Below are 12,108 nucleotides of genomic sequence, written 5' to 3' on the forward strand. Positions count from 1 at the left end.
GAAAAACCAGGCCTCTTGAAATCGCCTCAGAACGTACCTGCACCGTCATCGTTCCTGGAGGCATCTGAGAACCGTAATTCATCCCCATCATGCCTTGCATATTGGGCTGCATGACAGGCACCATTGAGAAGCTCTGCTGCTGCATGGGAATCATCCCTACATCGAGACATTAAAAACTGGTTAGGATTCCGGTGGGGTCAATTCCACCCCTGGACACAAGAGGGCAAGAACAGGCACAATTGGGCCAACCTGTTAGCTATAGTTAAGGGGCTGGGGATCCAAATAGACCAGGGGTGTCAAACTCAAGGCCCATGGGCTGGATCTGGCCCACAACGGTGCTTAGATCTAGCCCACGGCACCGCCCTGGAAAAGAGTGAAGTACCAGCCCGTGGTGCCTCTGCCAGTGAAAACAGAGGTCGGGAAGTCCGCGTACGGCCCTCTAGAGCTCCATTTGCGCTGGCGGAGGGTTGCAGGAGGCCGTCGCAGCTGGAAACAGAGCTCGGGAGCCCGTTTTTGCTGGCAGAGAGCTCAGGCTACTACAGACGCCGACACAAATGACATCAAGCTGGCCATGCTCACTCTGCCCCCCCCCACCCCCAGCCCTTCCCCCACCCCCGAGGACAAACACGACTGATGTGGCCGTCCATGAAATCAAGTTTGACACCCCTGAAGTAGACCTTCCTGCTTCTCAAAATGCTAGTTTTGAGAGGGGAACTCTGGGGCTTCCTACTCAGGCAAAAAAAAATATTTTTCTTGGCAGGAGAGCTGAAAGCAGTGCAAACTTCTTATATTATTTAATTTGCAATAATGATCTGTCTGGATAGCTAGCCTCCTAGCCAAAAGACTAACCAGCCCTCCATCAAGCAGCGAGCTGGACTAAATCACCTCTCGGGATGCTTCCAAGCATTTTTATCAATACAGACCTTAAATCTTTGAAACGAGAGTTAGCATTAATGAGGGATCCTTGGTGCTCTCTAAGATTGGTTGTCTTCTTGCAGATGTCTACGGAGATTCTCAGTCATCGGTCCTTGTCCCAAAGGTGCTTTTTCAGAGGCAACTGGACTTTCTTGGTTTTTCTTTGAAGGCGTTTCGCTTCTCATCCAAGAGGCTTCTTCAGCTCTGAATAAGCTTCTTGGATGAGAAGCGAAACGTCTTCAAAGAAAAACCAAGACAGTCCAGTTGCCTCTTGAAAAAAACCCACCTTTGGGACAACCATGACCTGGATGACTGAGAATCTCCATAGACATTCAGAGAGTATTGTAAAGCACTAGGGGACAGGATAGAAGTCTAAATGCTATTGCTATAGACGCCTAACTTAAGATACCTCGTCTTTCTTCTTTCAAGTCCAAACCCCTTTCCAATTTTACCTACCTTGAGGGCCAAGGCCACCAGCTACAGGAAAAACAAAGCTGAAACGAGAAGAGGAGAGGGGGTGGGGGGAAAGGTTTGTATGTCATTTAATGAAAAGAACACGCCTTGTTAAAAGTCCTTAGCACAGATGGGTGCCCCCATGAAGCAGGGGAGAGACCCCATTGGTTACTATGCACAAGGTCAGATTGTGAAAAACGCTTAAAGCCAATACAGAATTTGGTTTTAAAACATTTATACCTATTAAGAATGTTCGTGTAAAACAAGTTGAATGAAAGGGGGGGGGGGAAGAAATATAGGTAGTCCTCAACGTACGACCACAATTGAGCCCAAAATTTCTGTTGCTAAGAGAGATAATTGTTAAGTGAATTTTGCCCCATTTTACCACCTTTCTTGCCACCATTGTTAAGTGAATCACTGCAATTGTTAAGTTGGTAATGTGGTTGTTAAGTGAATCTGGCTTCCCCCTTAACTTTCCTTGTCAGAAGGTCACAAAAGGGGGATCGCCAGACCCTGGGACACTGCAACCGTCATAAATATGAGTCAGTTGCTAAGTGTCTGAACACGTGACCATAAGTTATGTTTCTCAGTGCCATTGTAACTTTGAACAGTCACTAAATGAACTGTTGTAAGTTGAGGACTATCTGTACAAAAAAGTACAATGAAAGAAAAAGAAAACTAAAATTAAGAAATATATGACTTCTGACCTTTTCAACAGATAATTGGAATATTATTGTCCTTCCTCTCTCTTAAGTGCTTTACAAATCCCATTTAGTCCACATCTTTATTAATCTTAGAATAGAACAAAATAATAGAGTTGGAAGGCACCTTATAGGTCATCTAGTCCAACCCCTGGCCCAAACAGGGGACCCTGCACCATTTCTGACAGATGGCAGTCCAATCTCTTCTTGACAGCTTCCAGAGATGAAGCTCCCCACAACCTCTGAAGGCAACTTCTGTTCCATTGGTTGATTGTTCTCACTGTCAGAAAGTTTCTCCTTATTTCCAGATTGAATCTTCTCCTTGATCAGTTTCCATCATTTTTTGTCTGGCCTTTGGGTACCTTGGAAAATAGCTTGACCCCTTCCTCTTCTGTGGCAGCCCCTCAAATATTGGAAGACTGCTATCCTGTCTCCCCTGGTCCTTTTCCTCCCTAGACTAGCCAGGCCCAATTTCTGCAACCGTTCATCGTATTTTTTAGTCTCTAGTCCCCTAGTCTCAACATCTTTTGTATAGTGTTGTGACCAAAACTGGATGCAGTATTCTTAGGTGTGGTCTTACTAAGACTTTATAGAGTGGTATTAGTACTTCACTTCATCTTGATTGTATCCCTTTGTTAATGCAATTTAGGATTGCATTAGCTTTTTTGGCTGCTGCTGCACAGATGGCTCATATTTAACTGGTTGTCCACTAAGATTCCAAGATCCCTCTCACAGTTATTGCTATTAAGCCTGGTTTCACCCAATCTTCCTGTTCTGTTAATTGCTTCTATGATCAAGACTCAATGTTCAGGATGATTTCTTTACAAGCAACCAGGGATGCGCACTGTGTTAAAGTACTTTGTTTAACTCTGACCTAACATAACATGTGAATCCAAGCATTAGATGCATGGTGAACTATACTTTATGGCTTAAATGTTTCAAGTCTGCCAAGTCACTATGGCTTAGTAAAAAATAAAACAGAAACATGGTTTAAACAAGGCACATGGTGTACTATATGATTCCTTCCAGTCTGTGACTCAGTCCACTGATGTAAAACAATCCCATCTGCTTCCTTTTAAATCTTAAGGGCCATATTTCTGACTTTGTGCAATCTAATCCAAGTCATTGTTCAACTATAGAATTTACCGGTCATTAACATCAGTTCTGAATATTAATTGATGCTGAGTCATTGGGTTAGCTATTATAGTTTTATAGAGAGAGTCCTGGAAAATGAAATGGGAAAAGTTGGGAAAGAAAAACTTTTGCTCTGTTCTTTTTCCCCAAAAGGAAAGAAAAATAATACATGGAATATTGGAAAACATATGCAAACATGCACATCTCCCCATTTTTTTTCTTAATACATTTTTTTCCAGGTTTTTGCAAGGTGAACCAAAGCCACTTAAACATAACCTCAGTACCCTGGATTTCAATGCTATCCAGGCAATTTTGATCTTTCCTTAGAATGAATGTTGGCTGGCCAAGAAATAAGTAAGCAATATGTTTCACAAAAGCCTGAATGAATAAGGACAAATTCCACGACAACATAAAGCTTTTTTAACGGACAGGAAAATCATTCAGTTCATCAGCTGTAATTGCAAATAACAGCACAATGGAAGTGCTGTCAGTCTCAATTCTGGCTCTTAAGACAGAAAAATAGTGGAAGAAATAAAAAGTAATTTAATACTTTTAAACATAAGAACAGGCCAAAAAGGTGAAGGCAATGTTTATGTCTATATTGTTGCAATTTAAAAATTAGACTAATGCTTGCAAGAGGCTTAATATCATAATGTATTTGTTTAATCACAATTCCCTGTATTTTATGATATATAGGAGGTGTGAACAAAATGTAGCATTTGTTTCTCTCCATAATAGCAAAACAAGTGCCTCACAAATCCCCAGGGAACAAGTCTCATCTGCTGTGTATCTTTGACAACTGGTTTGCCGTTCTCGAATTTTTAAAAAAATGACAAAAATACTGTAAATTGACAAGTATTGACCCCCAAAAAACTCGTACGAAAACGCTTTGGACTTTGCTTTCTTGAAAAAAGAAATAGTGTTATGTTAGTTAGCACCGGGTATAAAATGTGCAGAGAAAAGAAATGATTGGTTGGGGTTTTTTTTGTCATTGGATAGGAGGAGAAAATGCATCGAGTACAATTAAAAAGACTGAAAGGCGAGAAAGTCAAAGGCATAAATTGGTTCCTCTGTAGATCGAAGACGTGATAAGGTTCTCGAGTTTATCCAATGTTAGGAGAAACCAGACATCTGAATCCACCCTAGGCCACTTATTGATTGCTTTGTCACGGGATGATGAGAATGCAATATGGAAAATAGCCTTTTTTTTTTTAGTCCAAGGGCAGATAGATGTACTTTATAATTGTTCTGGACCATGGCCAGGAAAGGGGCTCCCATTACTGCAGTAATAATTCAACAATCTCTCCAGATCGGCCTTTCTCAGCTTGGAACGGTCAAGCTTTGGTGGACTCCAGCTCCCATAGAACCCAGGAAATGATGGGTCTTTAATCCAGGAGAACAAGATGGCAGAACTGGTGGCGCAGTAATTAGAGTGCAGTATTACAGGTTAATTCTGCCTACAGCCAACAGTTCGATCCTCACCGGCTCAAGGTTGAGTCAAGCCTTCCATCCTTCCGAGGTCAGTAAAATGAGGACCCAGATTGTTGGGGGCAATAGAGGCTGACTCTGTAAACTGCTTAGAGAGGACTGTAAAAGCACTGTGAAGTAGTATGTAAGTCTAAGTGCTATTGCTATTAGGTAAGGGAAGACTGCGCTAAACCAGTGATCCCCAACCTTTTTGACGCCGCGCCCGGTACAGCATCAACTGGGCGCCGCCATCTTTTTTGACGAAAAGTGCTTCCGGTGACCTCACCGGAAGCACTTTTTCGTCAAAAGATGGCGGCGCCAGCGCTTCCGTGAGCTTTTTCGGTAGAAATGGCTTTCTACCCGGAAAAGCTCATCGAGCGCTAGCGCCGCCATCTTTTTGATGAAAAAGTGCTTCCGGTGAGCTTTCTACCGGAAAAGCTCACCGGAAGCACTTTTTACCAAAAAGATGGCGGCGCCAGCAACCAGCGGCCCGGTAAGACTTGTTCCGCGGACCGGTACCGGTCCGCGGACCGGCGGTTGGGGACCCCTGCGCTAAACCAATGTAGATCAACAAGATTTTATGCCATCGCTAGGTTTCAGAATATCTTTCATGGATTGTGGGAAACGTCAATGCCTATTGAACTGACCAGTCACTTTTCCAATTTAAGTTTCACAAGGACCAATTGCAGGATTACATTCACGGATGTTTTTTCATGAATGAAAACAAATATATGTGTCCCAGGATATGCTGCAGGATCCAATCTGGGTCAGTCACTGCGACTAGAGGTTTGGTCTTCTGAGTTTTTGTGCTCACGTTGGAGCCCAACAGCTTGGAAGAGAGAAATTCCCTAAAGATGGTCACCAGCGTAAGTCCGAAAGCTCAGAAGACAAAACCTCTCTGGTCCTGGTGATTGACCCAGATTGGATGGACGTTCTTTGTTCAACTGGCTAGTGACCTTGAATAATATTCCAGCCATATGTAATAATCAGCACCACAAAAATTTAAGGCTGCTCTAAATGATTACCTGTTTGGTAGAAGGTAGGATTGGACAACCCTAAGAGTGATTTCTTACTTTTTTACAGGAGCTCCCTACTTCTTGATGGCCATTGGTTCTTTTCCACAAAAAGGGTTACAAAGTCTTCAAATGTGGTCTCTACAGGTAGTCCTTGATTTGCAATAATTTGCTTAGTGATCGTTTGAGGTTACAATGGCACTGAAAAAAATGACTTATGACTTGTTTTTTCATACTCATGACTACTGCAGCATTCCCGTAGTCACATGATCAAACTTGGATGATTGGCAGCTGGGTTGTAGTTATTTATTTATTTAATAGCAGTTTTTATTTTTTATATACAATAAATCCATTCCATTTCAACTGTGTGTCTATCAGGTATATATTCTGTGTGCTTAAAGTTTATGATTAATACTCTCCTTATTAATATAACAATAATCACATTTTCATAAGTAATATCCAATATATCTATTTTTAACAATCTTCTCTTATTGCTTCATATATTCATCTAATCCATTTTAATTTGTTCTGTTTTCTAACCATTGATAAAATAAATCCCATACCATGTAGCATTCAGATTCTTCTTTTTCTTTAATTTCCAATGTTAATCTATTCATTTCTGCACATTCAAATATTTTCTCAATTACTTTTCCCTCTATCGGTATCTTGTCACTTTTCCAATTCGGAGCAAATACAATTCTAGCTGCTGTTAATACATGTATGATTAAATATGTTTTTCTTTACTGTAACCTTCAGGTACCATTCCTAGTAAAAATATTTCAGGTTTCAAATCTATATGTTGTTTAATAATTTTTCCAACCATGTGTGTATTTTTGTCCAATATCTTTTAGCTTCTATGCAAGACCTCCACATATGGTAGTATGTTGCTGGTGTTTGATGATACTTCCAGCATTTGGTTGATTTATCTTTAAACATTTTCGCTAGCTTTGCTGGTGCTAAGTAGCTGGCCTTTTGCAACCTTTTGACAAGCAAAGTCAATGGAGAAACCAGATTCATTTAACAACTGACTTAACAGTGACTTGCGATTACAACTGAGCCCAAAATTTCCATTGCTAAGCAGGACAGTTATTAAATGAGTGGCATCTATTTTACAACCTTTTCTGCCACAGTTGTTAAGCGAATCACTGCAACTGTTAAGTGAATTATGCAGTCATTAAGCAAATCTTAGCTTTCCCCACTTGACTTTGCTTGTCGGAAGCCAGCTGGGAAGCTTACAGATGGTGATCGCATGACCCCAGGACATTTCAACTGTATAAATACACACCAGTTGCCAGGTGCCCAAATTTTGATCACTGACCTTGTGGGTGCTGAAACAGTCCTAAGTGTGAAAACTTGCCATAAGCCACTTTTTCAGTGCCACTGTAATTTCAAATAGTCACTAAACCTGAACTTTGGCCTCTTAAAAATGTATAAACTTCAACTGCTGGCTGGGGAATTCTGGGAGTTGAAGTCCTCATGTTGCTGAACTGAGAAACATTGATCTCACCCACACATACACATATGGTGCTCCAATTAGTAGGTGTTTGTTCTAGGTCCATGATGGCAAACCTATGACACACGTGCCACAGGTGGCACGCAGAGCCATTTGTGCCAGCACGTGAGCTGCAGGCAAACTTACCTCACTGGGCATGTGCGTGCCTTATCGCTGATTTTCGGCCAGTTTGAGGCCTTTTTCGGCCTCCCAAAGGCTTGAAGGAGGCTTTTGCAGGCTTCTGCAGGCTTTGCAGGCCAAAAACTAGCCTCGTTTCGGCATTTCCTGTTTTTCCGAAAATACCGGAAGTCTGGCCGAAAATCAGCTGTGAGGTGCAGTGTAGGTAAGGGGGTGGCATGGGTGGGTGGGGATTATACACGCATGTGTAGGGGGCGTGGGGGCACACATTGCCTTCTGGGTGGTGGCATGCGAGTGCGAGCGTGCAAGCACGCACACAATTTTTGGCACAGGAGCCCAAAAAGGTTAGCCACCATTCTTCTAGGTCTAGGAGCAAAGGCTCAAATATCTCTGAAGCGCATCAGGTTGAGTAAATTTGATCTATCTGTATAGCAGAACTAATTCAGAATACAAAACAGCAGACGTTAACAACCACATGCGCAGGTGGGTGGCTTGATTAATTATACCAAGCCTACAACAGAGGTCAACCCGTCTTATTTCAGAGTTCATATCTGCATATTATATTTAAATCTCCCTACTGATATCTGAATAAGACTCCTGTGGTGCCGATGGTGACAACAGCAAGGAAAAGGAGAGCAGGTATTCACAAAAGGTAGTGTCACACAACCCAGCCTGGCCTGACTCATTGCCATTTAATGAGGGAAGGAAAGAAAGAAAAAGTCATTAAACATAGATGCCTTTCTAAAGAAGGGGTGATTTATAAGAGCGTATGCAGAAAAAGGAAGAACATTTATTAATTACACTCAAAGTTCAAGAAAAAATAATAATGCCAAACTATTATTTCTTTGATGCTAAAGGTCCTACAAAAATTACATACGATCTGCAAGTATTGGGCTTCATTAAAACCGATCACTCTTTACAGATATAACAGCCTGCCATGACATTTTAGGAAGACTGGGTACTTTTAAAAGGCCTTGGTTCTGTCTGCCATCTATTTCTCTGTGGTAAAAGGAAATGAATATTCATTAATCAAACACTCCAAAGCTTATCTGCCCACAAAAACTTTTATTAGCTTACTCATATCCTAGTGTGTCAGTAGAATAGGCTGGAATTTCAAAAGAATTTTGATGAGAAGCAAAAATTAATTTAGGTGATTTTTAAGGTGGACAGGACTACAATGTTGGTTTTTTTAAGGAGAAAATGGATGACTAATCCTAACTATTTGAAATACTGTTCACTGTTACTGTTGCCAGTGCAGGCAGTTCCCCTGCTAAAAATTTTGAGCTCCTTATACCAAAAATGGTGGATGTTTTTTCCTTCCTCAATCCTATACAGGTAGTCCTTGATTTATAACCATTTGTTTAAGTGACCGTTCGAAGGTACAACGGCATTGAAAAAAGTGACTTATCACTGTTTTTCCCACTTATGACTGTTGGAGTCTCCTCGTAGTCACATAATCAAAATTCAGATGCTTGGAAACTGGCATGTATTTATGATAGTTGCACTGTCCCAGGGGGTCATATGATCACTGGCTGGCTTCCAACAAGCAGATTCACTTCACAATCACAAGATTCACTGCAGTGATTTGTTTAACAACTGTGGCGATAAAAGTTGTGAAATCCGGCACGGCTCACTTAATAGTGGCTCACTAATTTTGGTTCCAAGTGTGGAGGACTACCTGTTCATTTCTTTATCATTCAGTCTCTTAATAGTACTTATTGAGAGGGCTAGAGTATGAGTGATCATTGGGCATGATTAGTACTTGAATGGGAAATCACCAGGAAATATTTATCTCCTGCCTTTGTTATTTTTATAAATAAGGCAGCGAGCATTCACAATATTACTTCCCTCCTCCTATTTTCCTCAACAACCCTGTGTGATGAATGTGGGAGTGAGTGACTGGCTTAAAGTCACCCAGCTGGCTTTCATACTTAAGGTGGAACTAGAACTCACAGGCTCCTGGCTTCTAGTCTGGTGCTTTCACCACTAAACCAAACTGGCCCCAGAGTTAAAGGCTAAAGTCATTTTTTTTTCAGACTTGGCAACATCAACCAATTCCCAGAATTCCTCAGGCAATGTGCTGCTGGCTAGGGAATTTTGGGAGTTGAAGTCCGGACATCTTAAAGTTACCAGAGTGTGATAAACACAGGGCTAGGCCCAGAAATAAACAAACAAACACACCCAAGCAATCCTCAAGGCAGGTAATGGCAAACCACTTCCTTTGTGTTGAGAAAAAAAAGCTCTGTATGCATGTGTACTCACCACAAATTGAACTCAACTCAAGGTGTCTCTCTCTGTGTGTGTCTGTGTTGTTTTACCTGTATTATTATAAAGATTTGAAATACTCACTTCCTTTGTAAATATATTGGAGAAAGAAGGAAGAAACATATACCATTTTTCAAGAAACAAACTCAGTGAAAAGAGATCTATGAGGCTAAAGGACATTAAAATGTATTTAACATTACGTCTGGGTTGAAAGTGTAAACTTTAGTTCTGATATCAATTTTTCATGATACATCTGTCCAATATAGGAAATACAGGAGTAAATAAACGATCCCCCCTCTCTCCTTAACAAGACACATATTAAATTAAGCAAGGAACTACTGTTTGAACTAGATATTTAATTAAGCATCAGTAATTGGAGGTTTCATAACCATTTCAAATTCTTGGCTCAGCCCCGATACTATTTAATGGAGATTGTAAAATAGAGAGCTTCCCATCATTTACAATATACTCTTCTAATTAAAAAATGATACTGGAAGTGAGGAAAGGAATCTAATCTATTCCCTAACAGTATAAAATATGAAGAGAAGTATTCTAATTTAGTCTCTCTATGTGTATCTTATACAGACACACATATACACTATATTAATTTATTTAAAACATTTATAACTGCCCATCTTCTAATCAACTTTGAGTGGTTCTCAATAAAAAGTTAAAACAACATACAAATCACATTTAAACTAAAAAAAACTAAACAGATGAAAAATTAGAACATTAAAAACAACAAAAACCTGGCACCAGGTCAATCTTCTAATGTTCTAATTTTATATATAATTGATGTAAAGAAATTGCTTATCGGTACATATTTTTAACATCAATTATTACTTCTGTTTATATATATTTGGTCAAGGAAAACTATTTACATTTGTCAGTTATTTTATTTGCTCTTATCTACTCTCTATGTGTGTGTTTATTAATATATACCAATCCATAACTGAAAGGTCAAATATCTGGATATTCTGAATGTATTTATCTAAACCTATACTGTAAATCTATACATTACTATCAGCGGTGGGATTCAAAAATTTTAACTACCGGTTCTGTGGGTGTGGCATGGTGGGCGTGGTGTGGCTTGGTGAGCATGGCTTGGTAGGCGTGGCAGGAGAAGGATACTGCAAAATCCCCATTCCCTCCCCACCCCACTAACCTGATTTCCAGCTCCGTTCTCCTGTGCAGAGCAACAAAAGAAGACCCAGCTGGGACTTGGGAGGCAGAGAATAGATGGGGGTGGGGCCAGTCAGAGGTGGTATTTGCCGGTTCTCTAAACTACTCAAAATTTCCGCTACCGGTTCTCCAGAACTGGTCAGAGCCTGCTAAATGCTACCTCTGATTACTATATATGTAAATCTTAAAGTATCACTTTTCTATCTCTCCCTTTATCTCTGATTGACATGAAGAAGGGACAAGGGCTCCCTTGGAGGTTAAAATTGTTTTTGCTTGTTTACAATAAAGTTTTATTTTAAAATCTAAACTAAATAAAAATATATATTTTAAAATATCAACTTTCTGAGGAAATTTGTGTGCAGAGGGAGAAAAAGAAAGGAAGAAAAATCTTATCTCTTTATACCGCATCCAGAAAATAAAATTGATACATTTCTGACAGTTTCAAAAACAATATACATGTTGGAGGGGCGGGAATTTCCTATATCTATATGTATAAAAGCGAAATACCACTCATGCATCATCACAAAATCTCCAGAACCGGAAAGCCTACAAACTTGAAATTTGGCACGTATGTTTCTCTTGGCTTCTAGGGGCTCACTAAGAAAGGATTTTTTGGAAATGACCATCAGAGCATTAGTATTTCATATACACTGCTCAAAAAAATAAAGGGAACACTTAAACAACACAATGTAACTCCAAGTCAATCACACTTCTGTGAAATCAAACTGTCCACTTAGGTAGCAACACTGACTGACAATCAATTTCACATGCTGTTGTGCAAATGGAATAGACAACAGGTGGAAAGCATAGGCAGTTAGCAAGACATCCCCAATAAAGGAGTGGTTCTGCAGGTGGTGACCACAGACCACTTTTCAGTTCCTATGCTTTCTGGCTGATGGTTTGGTCACTTTTGAATGCTGGCGGTGCTGTCACTCTAGTGGTAGCATGAGACGGAGTCTACAACCCACACAAGTGGCTCAGGTAGTGCAACTCATCCAGGATGGCACATCAGTTGGAGCTGTGGCAAGGTTTGCTGTGTCTGTCAGCGTAGTGTCCAGAGCATGTAAGCGCTACCAGGAGACAGGCCAGTACATCAGGAGACGTGGAGGAGGCCATAGGAGGGCAACAACCCAGCATCAGGACCACTACTTCCACCTTTGTGCAAGGAGGGACAGGAGGAGCACTGCCAGAGCCCTGCAAAATGACCTCCAGTGGGCCACAAATGTGCTCAAACGGTTGCTCAAACGATCAGAAACAGACTCCATGAGGGTGGTATGAGGGCCCGACGTCCACAGGTGGGGGTTGTGCTTACAGCCCAACACCGTGCAGGACGTTTGGCATTTGCCAG

At 40.8% G+C, this 12,108-nt stretch overlaps 1 protein-coding gene across 6 annotated transcripts in view; it reads right to left on the reverse strand.

The window, feature by feature from the left end:
* Window positions 1-12,108, reverse strand: part of SYNRG (synergin gamma) — an 88,684-nt gene that overhangs the window by 72,763 nt on the left and 3,813 nt on the right. For all 6 annotated transcript variants that reach the window (XM_087956581.1, XM_026680457.2, XM_087956610.1 and 3 more), the window contains exons 2-3: window positions 1,372-1,409; window positions 38-156 (exon numbers count right to left, since the gene is read on the reverse strand). In XM_087956581.1, the coding sequence (XP_087812707.1) occupies window positions 38-156; window positions 1,372-1,409 (157 nt within the window). The remainder of the gene's footprint in view (window positions 1-37; window positions 157-1,371; window positions 1,410-12,108) is intronic.

This window comes from Notechis scutatus, chromosome 1 (assembly GCF_049901735.1).
Source record: "Notechis scutatus isolate UNSWTSFEM ecotype Mainland chromosome 1, rNotScu1.2, whole genome shotgun sequence".
Taxonomy (NCBI): Eukaryota; Metazoa; Chordata; class Lepidosauria; order Squamata; family Elapidae; genus Notechis; species Notechis scutatus.